This window comes from Echinops telfairi, unplaced genomic scaffold, assembly GCF_000313985.2.
Source record: "Echinops telfairi isolate 266 unplaced genomic scaffold, ASM31398v2 ScPeMD7_18;HRSCAF=68, whole genome shotgun sequence".
In the NCBI taxonomy this organism is placed as follows: Eukaryota; Metazoa; Chordata; class Mammalia; order Afrosoricida; family Tenrecidae; genus Echinops; species Echinops telfairi.
The window spans coordinates 38520221-38532451 of record NW_022103915.1 but is presented as its reverse complement, the minus strand read 5'-3'; the positions used below and the strand labels follow the sequence as shown (position 1 = coordinate 38532451).

General features: G+C 37.2%; 1 protein-coding gene across 5 annotated transcripts in view; it reads left to right on the top strand.

The window, feature by feature from the left end:
- PALS1 (protein associated with LIN7 1, MAGUK p55 family member) overlaps nucleotides 1-12231 on the top strand; it is a 99708-nt gene that overhangs the window by 29723 nt on the left and 57754 nt on the right. For 2 of the 5 annotated variants that reach the window (XM_045287687.1, XM_045287686.1), the window contains 2 exons: nucleotides 3855-3916; nucleotides 9096-9627. In XM_045287687.1, the coding sequence (XP_045143622.1) occupies nucleotides 9261-9627 (367 nt within the window). In that variant the 5' untranslated portion in view covers nucleotides 3855-3916; nucleotides 9096-9260. Of the gene's footprint in view, nucleotides 1-3854; nucleotides 3937-9095; nucleotides 9628-12231 lie in introns of all 5 variants that reach the window. The other 3 variants (XM_004698660.2, XM_045287685.1, XM_045287688.1) reach the window with 2 other exon arrangements.

The following is a 12231-nucleotide window of genomic DNA, read 5'->3' as shown; positions in this document are numbered from 1 at the left end:
TGAGTATCTGTCATTGTACCAATACCACACGGTTTTGACAACTGTGGCTGTATAGTATGTGCTAAAGTCAGGTAAAGCAAGCCCTCCCACTATGTACCACAGCTTTCTTACCCATTCTGCTATTGAGAGATATTTGGGCTGTTTCCAGCTTCTTGGCCATGTGAACTGTACCAAGATGAATATAGAGGTGTATGTCAGTTCGTGCTCTGGCTCTTACTTTTTTAGAGTACATAGTCAGCAGAGGTATTGCTGGATCATATGGAATTTCTATTCCCAGTTTTAGGTAGTGCCACATCACTTTCCATAGTGCTGTGCATATTTATAAACCTATCAGCAATGTTTGAGGATCCAGTTAACCTCTTTGCAACCTCTCCAGCGTTTTGTTGTTCTGTTTTTTGGAAATTGACTGTTACTGTTGGTGTGAAGTGGTTTCCTAGATCGGGGTGGGGGTGGTGGTGGTGGTGGTGGTGAGCATTTCTTCCTATCTTTGTTTGCTATTTGATGTAATCTGCTTATGCTTTTGATTTATCCAAGAAACCGTTGCCTAACACAAAGATGTATGTCTATGCTTTCTTCTAAGAGAGATTTTTTATCTTTGCTGTGACATTTATCTTTTTTGCATGTTGAGTTAATTTTTATGTTTGATGTGATGTAAGAATCCAACTTTATTCTTTGAGATTTGGTTAGACATTGTTCCAGGACCATTTGTTGAAAAGACCATATCCCCTCTCCCCAGTTGAATGGTCTTGGCATCTGGTTGAAAATCAGTTCACTACAAAAATCTGAATATATTTCTCGATTCATTTCTATTCTCTTGATCTATATGTCTTTCCTTATGCCACTATTTCATTGTGGTTTTATTTTGCATAACCCTAATAAGAAATAATATTAAGTATACAGAAGTTTATTTTTACCCAGTTGTTTTCCTTGGTGAAGTAGGCAAATATCTTGCCTTAATTTTTTTGACTTACGATTAAATTTTTTTTTTACCCTCGCCATGAATTAGCACAACCGTAACTAGTTTTTACCTGCCCAATAATATAGCATTCTGACAAAATTACCGTATATACTCGCGTATAGGCCAAGTTTTTCAGCACGTTTTTAATGCCGTTTTTGTGGTAAAGTTAGGTGCTTCTGCTGATACTCAGGTCGGCTGATACTTGAGTACATACTTGTCAGTGGCTCCCAGCAGCTCTTTTTGACTTACTATCATTGTAAGATTCTTTTCCATGATGGTGAAGATGGCACATTACTGAGCAACAGTTTATTCTGTTGTACTTACGGGTGCAGCTAGTTAGTGCACTCTGACAATAACAGCAGGGGGTTCTTCATATGTTGATGAAAACTTTCTGTCTCTAGCTTGCCTTATCATTTTCTTCCCTTTTTTTTAATGAAGCAATGTTTATAGTTTTGATGAGTTGAACTTGCCTTGTTACCTTTTTATGGTTTGCGGCTTTTACATCTTTTGTTTTAAGAATCTTTGCCTAAGTCAAGCAACAAAGATTTTTTTCCCCCGTGTCCTGCTTTTTTTGTGGAGTCTAATTTTTAAAAAATCATTTTACTGGGGGCTCATACAACTCTTATCACAATCCACACATACATCAATTGTGTCAAGCACATTTGTACACTCATTGCTCTCATCATTCTCAAAATATTTGCTCTCCACTTGTATAGTTTCAAACCCCCCTCCCACCAATGTAACCATCCACTTGCCACAGTGCCACTTGTTGAAAAGATCATCCTTTCCCTACTCAGGTATCTCTGCGTTTTGAAAATGAGAATTTTGGGTTCTATTTTGTTGGATTTTATCCTTGTTAATGTTTCCTCCCCTTATAAATGACCCTACAGCTGCTCCTCATGAGAAAGATGAGCCTATCTGCATACATAAAAACTTACAACCTCAGGTTGTTAGAATCAGATTTAACATTATCAGACAATATGTCTTAAATAGCAAGAGTCAATATCTTATGCTTAGTGCAATAGTTTACATTTTTAAACTTCTTCCAATTTTATTTTGTTCTCTGTCTCATTTGTTATCCCTTTTCCTGTCCTTTGATATGGATGAAATTATGGGAATTCAGAGAAAAGAGAATTAATGCTTTGCTGATTAAAATAAGAATGATTTCCTAGACAAGAAAGTGTTTGAATTGGGACTTGGAAAAGGGAATGTTTTAGTCACATGGGACTAGGGACAGTTAGGGAGGAAATGGAAATCAAACTGCTAAGATAATTTAGATGAGAAAAGAGTGACTGTTTAATTTAGGATAGTGGATATTAAAAATATTATGGAATCTTAAGATCTTGCCAGGCGAAGAATATAAAAATTTGGAGATAGTGGTCATATACTGAGCTAGGACTTCGGGACAAGACAATAACTAAACCATCAAGTTGATTCCCATACCCTCCTAGAGTTTCTCCACAATACTTTAAGTCTAAAAGGGAGCAGACAACCTCATCTTCCTCCTGAGGGACAGCTATTTTGCCCTTTAATACCAGGTAAATTTGCCATCACTTTGAAATGATTGAACAACCCTTACTCCAAACAAAATTTTTTTATCACATTCACCATGCTGCACACACAACTTTTGAATCATAGAAAGGCCTAACTAAACTCAATGACATAGAGTTGATTCTGACATATAGCCACTCTTTAGAGCAGGGTAGAACTGTCCTCTTTGGGTTTCTGAGACTGTGTGTATTTATGGAAGCAAACTGCCTCATCTTTCCCCTTGGGAGTGGCTGGTAGATTTGAACCACTGACCTTGTGGTTAGTAGCCAATGCTTAATGCTATCAAAGCATGAAATGACACTTAACTAGCTGCCAGCGAGTTAATTCTGACACATAGCAACTCTATGTAGGGTTTCCAAGGCTGTATCTTGGTACAGGAGCAGGTAGCCCCATTTTTCCCCAGCAAAGCACCTAGTAGGTCTGAACCACTGACCTAGTAGTTAGCAGTGCACAACACCAGCAGGGCTCCTTAATGATAATTTGATAGCAAGGCTGTATAAGAATGTAGGCTCCTGTTCCCACTTAACTCTGAATTAAAGTTAAAGACACATTTATTTATAACCCAAAGAGTGCCTGAAGTAGGGAAGAAATTGAAGTCAGTTTAGGATATAGTGAAATTGAGATGTTGAGGGACTGTATATGGGCAATTGCTGTGTGCCCCTCAATCTGGAACCTTTCTATTTCTGGATCTTCACATGGCTAATCTATGTCATTTAATTCAAATATTGCCTCTTACAGTAGATAGTCCTTAACCATCTTGTCTATTTTGCCCTGATCTGTACTATTTTATTCTCCCTCTAGCCTTTTATTGTAGTTCATCATATTGATTTGTTTGCTTCTTATTTATGTTATTCTATCAAATGTAAGTTCCATTAGTGTAGAATTCTCTTTCATGGTCTTCATTACAGCACAAATATTACTTCTCTAATTAACTGTGTGGTTCCTGTGTCAAAAAAAATTGTGTTTTTGGATTCTAAATTTCTTTTTTTCTTGGCATCATAAATTGACACAGCAGTGTACTTAAATAAACAAAAACTACCATTTGTTGGAATTTTTCAAGGCCAAAACATCATTTTTAAAACCTGCTAAAATGGTTTATGCCATTTTAAAAAGCTTTTCAACTGATTATCTTTCTCCCATATTGATTTACATTATTGACATTAAGTTTACGTTAATGCCCATTAGATAGGTGTAGGTATATTTTTTACAGCTTCCTACTATGAAACTACAGTGATCTGTGACCAGAATTATTATTAAATTAACCTGTCACCTTTTTCTTCTGGGGAAAAAAAAAGCATTGGATACTTTTATACTTGATTAATCATCTCACTTTTCTATTTTACAGACCCAGAAAGCCTGAATTCTGTGAAAAACCAAAGAAAAGAAACCAAGAGGATAGCAGACAAGGTCTGTCTAATTTGAATAATGTAAGTTCTTTTCACTATTCTTGGCCTGAAGCCTAAGTTAGCTGACAAAGCTGTTTCTATGGAAGCAAATAGTCCAACCACTTAGAATGTCTGAGGAATGCTGTTCATTTAAAATGAGACTTCCCAGCTGCTGGTCAAAGGGCATTACTTGCAAGAGAAGGGGAGAATGGATGAATTGAAAAAATTCAGGAGTTCTGGACATTAGTGTAAACGAACTGTGTTTTATGCATATGAAGTATATTTTTGTATTTGATTTTGCTTAGAAATCAGGAAAATTATCCAGAGGAAATTGTCTTCCTGCTAATATGTCATGTTCCGCAGCTCATACACCAATGGGTCTGCTTCTTGGTACTGAGCTTTGACGGTCCTGAACTCCTCAGGCTATTTGAGGATCTCCTCCTCAGTCATTTGCCTATCCCCAATGCAGCTTATTTAGCTTCCTTTTACTCTCCTAGCTAATTCACACAACAAAGCCCTCTCTCCCCCAGGAGTTTGAAGGATGGCACAGTGGTCAGAGCACGTGGCTACTCCTGACCAAAAGGCTGGCTGTTTGTACTCACCAGCACTCTGTGGGATGTAGCAGCCTGCTTCCATAAAGATTTACAACCTGGAAACCCTATGGAGCAGTTCTCTGTTTTATAGGGTCACCGTGAGTTGAAATCGACTTGTTAGCAATACGTAGTTCAAAATACATTTTAAAAAATTATTTTTAGGAGGGTGCGGGGACTAGGATTCTGGTAAGGATTTGAAATGTGGATCTTTAAGACGTTTGGACTGAGAAGGAAGGAATAGCTTGGGGCCAGTAGCTTGTCATTGCATTAGTTGCATATTGTCGGTTGGTTGCCTTCATGTCGATTCTGACTGCGGACAGTCCTGTGTGTAGAGAACTCCATAGGGTTTTTAAGGGTGCTTCTTCTGAAGCAGATTCCCTGGCCTGTCTATTATTTTCATAAAAAGAAGTCATTCTCTCATTCAGTCGTATACAGGCTTTTGTATGATGAAAAGGGCTTCATTTTTGAGAGGTAGAATGGAATCTCTTTGGACAGGGACTCTTTATTGTATGTATTGGCTTTATATGTAAGCTGAAATATTCATGGATCGTGTTTAATGCCAAAGTTATGGCATTCTATATGAATTTTAATGGTGGATTTTAAAATTTCTTGATCTTTATAGGACATTTAGGTAGACAAGTGTGGGCAGGGATCCTGTTTCTATAACCCAGGTTCCTAGCCAGGGATAAATGCTCAGTTAGAGATTTGTCTAAATCATTGCTCTTCAAAATCTTTGATAGTGTTCTTATGCCTAGAGAGTGAAGACTTACATCCAAGACCTTTCATTAACTGTATGCAACCATGTTTTCTAGCCATATTGTCCACTGCTTTTTTGTACAAACTGACTAATTACACTAACCTTGTACTTTTTCCATGCCTTTTTTCTCCTTCTTTGTTTTCTGTCCTCTTCTTCAAGGCCTACCTTAGCCTCCAATCCTCACTCTGTAAGAGAGGCATGTTTGAACCTATTTCTGGAGTTAAATGAGTGAATACATATTTCACTGTGTGAAGTGTTTAGAATTTTATTTGGCACATAAAGAAGTACTTAGTAAATGTTAGTTGTAGTTGCTATTCCTACTGCTACTACTATTACTAAAACTTCCTCTTCATCCTTGCCCTACTGTTCCAGTCATTTTGTTTCTCGTATATGAATGTAGACATCACACCAAGTTTCATTGATTCTTTGTCTTAACTATCTCTTAAATATGTTTCTCTGACTGTCTTAATTCAGGATCCTATTTCTTACAGCTGCCTTTAAACCAGTGGTTCTCAATCTTCTAATGCCACGACCCTTTAATACAGCTCCTGATGTTGTGGTGACCCCAACCATAAAATTATATTTGTTGCTACTTCATAACTGTAATTTTGCTACTGTTATGAATCATAATATCAATATCTGATATACAGGATATATTTTAATTATTGCAAATTGAACATAACCACAGATGAATATAAAAAGACTGATCAGCATCCAAATGAAGTTCCCATGGTATGTATATATATATATATATTTGCAGTAATTGATGATTTTACAGTACATGATTTTACATTTACCCAGTAATTATAATTTATGAAGGGTTGTTTTCCTCCAACACTGCTGTTTTCAACACAGTAGCTACTTTTAACAGAGTAGCTGCTCTCTACACATGTGTGACTTGGTCCACATAAGTACATTATGGTGCCAACCCTGTCACATACACCTGTATTTGTTGTACAAGGTGTATGTGATGGGGTTGGCGTGATGATGTCACATCACACTGGGTACTCAGATGAGTGGACCTGCCTGGAGACGGATAGAGGAGCGGTGTCTCAGTTCCTAAGACCATCGGAAATAATGTGTTTTCCGATGGTCTTAGGTGACCCCTGTGAAAGGGTTGTTCGACCCCCAAAGGAGTTGCAACCCACAGGTTGAGAACCGCTGCTTTAAACTTTCCATTGCCATCCTTGAGGCAATCCTCCCCACTTTAGTCTTTATATTTTCTATAAAATTGAACGTAATCATCTGCTGCTTAAAATCCTTTAGTGATTCTTAACTATTTTTCAGGGTAAGGTAAAAAAATCTTTTACCTCTTAACACATCTCCATTTAGCCCATTGATGGCCTTTCCAGTTACACGTTATTCATGTACTGCATCCTCCCATTGTCCCATCTGGTTTTCCTGCATTGTATTCGCCTTTCTGAAATTGCCTTTACCCGCATTCTCCACCTTCCGGGTGGCCATATGTTTCCCCCTGCCTGCCACATACCCTTCTAGGTGACTAGATTTGAAATTTAAATCTGCGTAATTTTTCATTGTTCTTTGAAATATAGCTAAAAAAAGCCCAGTGTGTCCTTATATTTTGTTTCCTGCCACAGTTACTACAGACTAAATTTTAGAATCCACTTTGTGCAGCCTGTGTTGTCATTTTAAAATTCAGTTCAACAAGTATTTATTGGGCATTTCTTGTAGGTATTTTATTGTGCTAATAAACAACAGGGGTATAAAAATATAATATAACTCCTGTCTGTAGTAGATATTTAATCTAGTGAGGCGAGATCAACTGTGGGAGAGAGCCATCATTTATTTTATTTGCATTCTTTTCCAGTGGGCTGTGAACACTCCAAGGGAGATGATCAAATGGAATTTTAAGCGGATTATGAGGTTGCGGATTTTTTTTGCAGAGGAAGAGAGTAGATTCAGATAGAACAGTATGATAATAGTCTAAACATGAGAACTTTGACTCTGATCACCTAACCTGTTTTCGCTCCCATGGTCTTTAAGTGAACAAGGAAGGGTACTGTCTGAAAGTTTTTAAGGTGACACTTTGAATATCACAAAAAAAGTTTTGTGGTGTAGTATACATATGAAGTAAAAAATAAATTTCTCATTCTTAACTTTGATTTTTCAATACCCAGTACATTTTGCATAGAGAAAACTTAACTTTCTGGGCGTATGTACACTCCTAGATTTTCAAAATTAAAATTAAGTGCATAAATACAATAACTCCTATACAAATTTTGCTTATAATGAAATCATTAAATTAGCTGAATATTGTGTGTTCTTGTAATCAACACATGAAGCTCAGTCTAATGGTAAATAAGGTATTTTGCGTAAATCATTGTAGTTATAAAGCAGAGAAGCTAAATTTAGATGGAAGTCAGAAGAATCCCCTAAAATTCATGTGAAAATATAATTCTGTTGGTCATGTCGCTTGCACCCATAGATTTGTCTGTTGGCCCTAGTGGTTTTTATGGCAGGCCAGGTCTGCAGAACTTGTCGCTGTCGCTCTAGAGCAGTGGTTCTCCACCTCCCTCATGCCGCGACCCTTCCACACAGTTCCTCGTGTGGTGACCCCAACCATCACATTATTTTCATTGCTGCTTCATAACTGTAATTTTGCTACTGTTATGAATCGTAATGTAAATATCTGATATGCAGGATGTTATTTTCATTGTTACAAATTTAACATTCTTAAAGCATAGTGATTCATCACAAAACAATATGTAATTATATATTGTGAAATATTTATTTCTAATGACAAATAAATGAAATGTTGTCTTGAAGCACGGTGTAGCATGGGTAACAGTCTTCACGCTGGGTACTCACTCGGGTACTCGTATGTGGGCTGATCCACATGTGGGTGGAACCGCCTGGAGACGCGGCTCACTCCCTAAGACCATGGGAAATAGGTGCTATCCGATGGTCTTGGCAGCAGGGTCCTCACTTTGTAAACAGGGGCCAGTTCACTGTCCCTCAGACCCGTTGGAGGGCCAGACTATAGTTTAAAGTAAACTATGAATTCCTATGCACATTGCACATCTTATTTTGAAGTGAAAAAACAAACGGGGCAAAAACACCCGGCAGTCTGGATAAATGTTCTCAGCAGGCCGCATGTGGCCCGTGGTTGTAGTTTGAGGACACCTGGACTCTTAGGCAACCCTATGAAGGATCCTTTGAACCCCAAAGGGGTCACGACCTGGAGGTTGAGACCCGCTGCACTGGACAGTTGAGAGAAGATTAGCTGGCATCAGAACTATTATCAGAAGAAGAAAACTTTTGCTTAGTTGGCATCATTCTCTAACCAACCCTCTTAATAAAGTGATACTCAACTCAAGGAGGAAGTAGGCTTATTATTGTAAATATTTTTGAAGCCTTGACTGGATGAAGATTAATTAGATTTAGATTTAATGTGTGGGCTTCTACATATTTAAACAGTCTGCCTATTTTTATGACGGAGAGATGGCATGGCTTAATGAAAAGCCTGCCCAGTAAAACATTTTTCTTGTCTAGAATATAGCAAAGGATAATAAGAGAATGAAATTAATACTAACAATGATATGTTTTTAGTTTTAACACTCAAAACATTTAAAACTCACAACAATCTTATGAGAAATCTGAATCTGAGGTTCTTCAAAGAGGGTGACCAATTGGCCTCAAATCATAAAGCTAGAGGAAGTTATAGAATCAGAATCTAAAGTCTTTGAAAGGAAAGTACTCAACCCATATAGCAAAATAATAATATATATTCAGGAGATACATTCTGTGTTGTGTGAGATTAGAAATTAACTGTGAAATTTGCTTTTGAATTGTGATTCTTATACTTTTTTCCCCTTCATCTTTTCCCTTAGATTTCCTTCGTGGATATTTTTTCATAGCCTTATTATGTGAGAAGTTTTTGTGTGTTTTTTTTTTTGTTGTTGAAGTAACATGGAATTTATACTACAGAATCAAGAGAATTGGCTTTATAGGAAAAATTGATTTATAAAAAGTGGTACAGGTTTTTATAAATAACCATGACAACATCTCATATGAATGGGCATGTTACAGAGGAATCAGACAACGAAGTAAAAAATGTTGATCTTGCATCACCAGAGGAACACCAGAAGCACCGAGAGATGGCTGTTGACTGCCCCGGAGATTTGGGCACCAGGATGATGCCAGTACGGAGAAGTGCACAGTTGGAACGCATTCGGCAACAACAGGAAGACATGAGGCGTAGGCGAGAGGAAGAAGGGAAAAAACAAGAACTTGACCTTAATTCTTCTATGAGACTTAAGAAACTAGCCCAAATTCCTCCAAAGACTGGAATAGATAACCCTATATTTGATACAGAAGAAGGGATTGTCTTAGAAAGTCCTCATTGTGCTGTGAAAATATTAGGTAAGTGAAAAAAATGTTTTTTCACCTTAGCTTATGCTTTTACATAGATGGGAAGGAAAAGTGGTGTAAGAGAGTGTAAATAATGACACGTTTGAATTCTAGACCAAGTAAGTTCTTTGTATATACAAACCAGGTAAAGCTAAAGAATATGACTCAAATTCAGTCACTTTAACATGTTTTTTAAATATAGCCTTTGAGTTTGAAAATTTCCATGGCACCTTACATTTAAAACTTTGAAAGTCACTTAAATGATGCTAACTGAAAAGTAGTTGTCAGATTTTGACTTTCTAGTTTCCTTAAATTTTGTAAAATAAGTTAATATGTATAACCTAAAATCTACGTGATTGCTTACATTAATGAGTAACAAGATTTCTTACATTAATGACTGCTGTTTATATGGCATCAACATAAAGAATATTCCCCCCTTTTCTTTTTTGTTTTTTAATCATTTTATTGGGGGCTCATATAACTCTTATCACAATCCATCCATCCATCCATTGTGTCAAGCACATTTGTACATTTGTTACTACCATCATCATTCTCAAAAAAACGTTTTCTCTTGAACCCTTGGTATCAGCTCCTCATTTTCCCCCTCCCTGCCCCCTCTATCTTATGATCAATTAAATTTAGAGGCCAATGGGTTAAATAAAGTAACAGCTCCTGCTTACAAAAAAAGTTTGGAGCCTTTAATGTGCTAATAGGCATTATGATTCTCTAAGAGCGGTTGATGTCCCTGCAGGTTGAGCGTAGTACCCCCTTTCTTATGCGCACAAGGCTACTCAATTATAGTTCAGGCTTGGTAGAGCTCAGTTTGAGAGATGCTGGCTTATATGTTAATTTGTGCTTCTGTTAAAATCAAGTTACCTTAAGTATTTTATTTCTTGGCACTTTTATTTTATCAATATGAAAAAAGAATTGCTGCTGCTCTTTTAACAGAAGATGAGAGTTGTTGTTTTACTCTTCATTCACATAATTGTTTGCTGAGCTCTGTACTAGGTGATTAAGCAAACACTACGTAATACCCACAATAATTCCATTAATGGGCTACTTTTACATATTTACTGTAAATCCTTCAGAGGCATGATAATTGTCCTGATTTTCAGGGACTACTCATCTGGGAAGACAAACTCACCAACACATACAGTTCACTGGGAATTAATTAACTCATCAAAGGGAAATGGTGCGTTTGGTTACTTGATCCAACAGAGGATTTAAGAAAAGCTCCGCAAACCGAGGAGGATGGGATTCGCACCCACGCGTGCAGAGCACAATGGCTTAGCAGTCCATCACCTTAACCATTCAGCCACCTTGTCAGGCATACTATAACATATTTAGAAGATGAAGAGATTGTGCCTTAGAGAGTTAAATCATTTGTTTAATTGCCTTGCTTGTCTTTTTGTGGTTGTGTTGACATTTTTACCGATTGTAGAGAGATGAGACCCTTATCAGATGTGTCCTTTCCAAAGATTTTCCCCCAGCCCCTAGGTTCTCTTTTCACTCTCTTAGTGGTATTTGATGTGCTTAAGTACTCCATTTTTGGGGAAAGTTCTAGTTACTAATTTATCTTTGGTCTATGAAATTTTAGTTTTGCTTGATAAACTATGTGTGGTGAAAATTAGGCTCCCAGTGGCATGGTCGAGCCTTGGTGGGGTAGTGGTTATGCACAGGGCTCTGCATTTTGAAACTACCAGCTGCTCTGCGGGAGACAGACAAGGTTTTCTACTCCTATAAAATGTTAGGAGTCGGAATCCACTTGATGGCAGTGAGTTTGGTTTTTCCTGGTTGGGGTTTTGACTACACTAGCTTCCAAAAACCTGATAGTTTTAACATTAAGTCTTTGATCCACTTTGGTTTGTTTTTGTGCATGGTGCTTGGATCCTGATTCATTTTTTGTAGATAGTCAGTTTTGCCAGCACCATTTGTTAAAGAGACTACTTCTTTTCATTGTTTCACTTTGAATACGGCTCTAAGTGGGTTGATTTCTGGGTGGTGATGTCTTATGCATCCTACTCAGGTTTATTTGTTGCTGCCATTGATTCTCTGTCCAACTGCTTCTTCCTACTGAATGGACTCTGAGCCTTTGTTAAAGATCAGCTACCCATGGATGGATGGATGGATTTACTTCTGTGCTCTCAATTCTGTTGAATTGGTTTATGTGTCTGTCTGTGAACCAGTATCAGGCTCTTTTGATAACTGTGACCATAGTAAGCATAGTAAGTTTTGAGATTAGGAAGTATAAAGGCTCCTAATTTGTCCTTTAGTCGTATCTTAGGTATGCAGGGCCTCTTTATAAATAAAATTGTAGGTTAAAAATTTAAATTTTGATGCTATGAAGTCTGCTGTTGGACTCTGCATTGGAATATCATTAAATCAAACGATCTCTTTTTGGTACTATTAACATTTTCAAAATGCTCAAGTCCTAGCCATGAGCATGGAATGAAATTTTCCATTTATGTATTTCATTCTTATTTCTTTGCAATAGTGCTTTATAGTTTTCCTCATGTAAGCCTTTTATGTCCCTGATTAGGTTTATTACTAGGTATTTTATCCTTTTGGAGACTAAATATAAATTATATATATAAAGAAATTTTTATTTATATATAT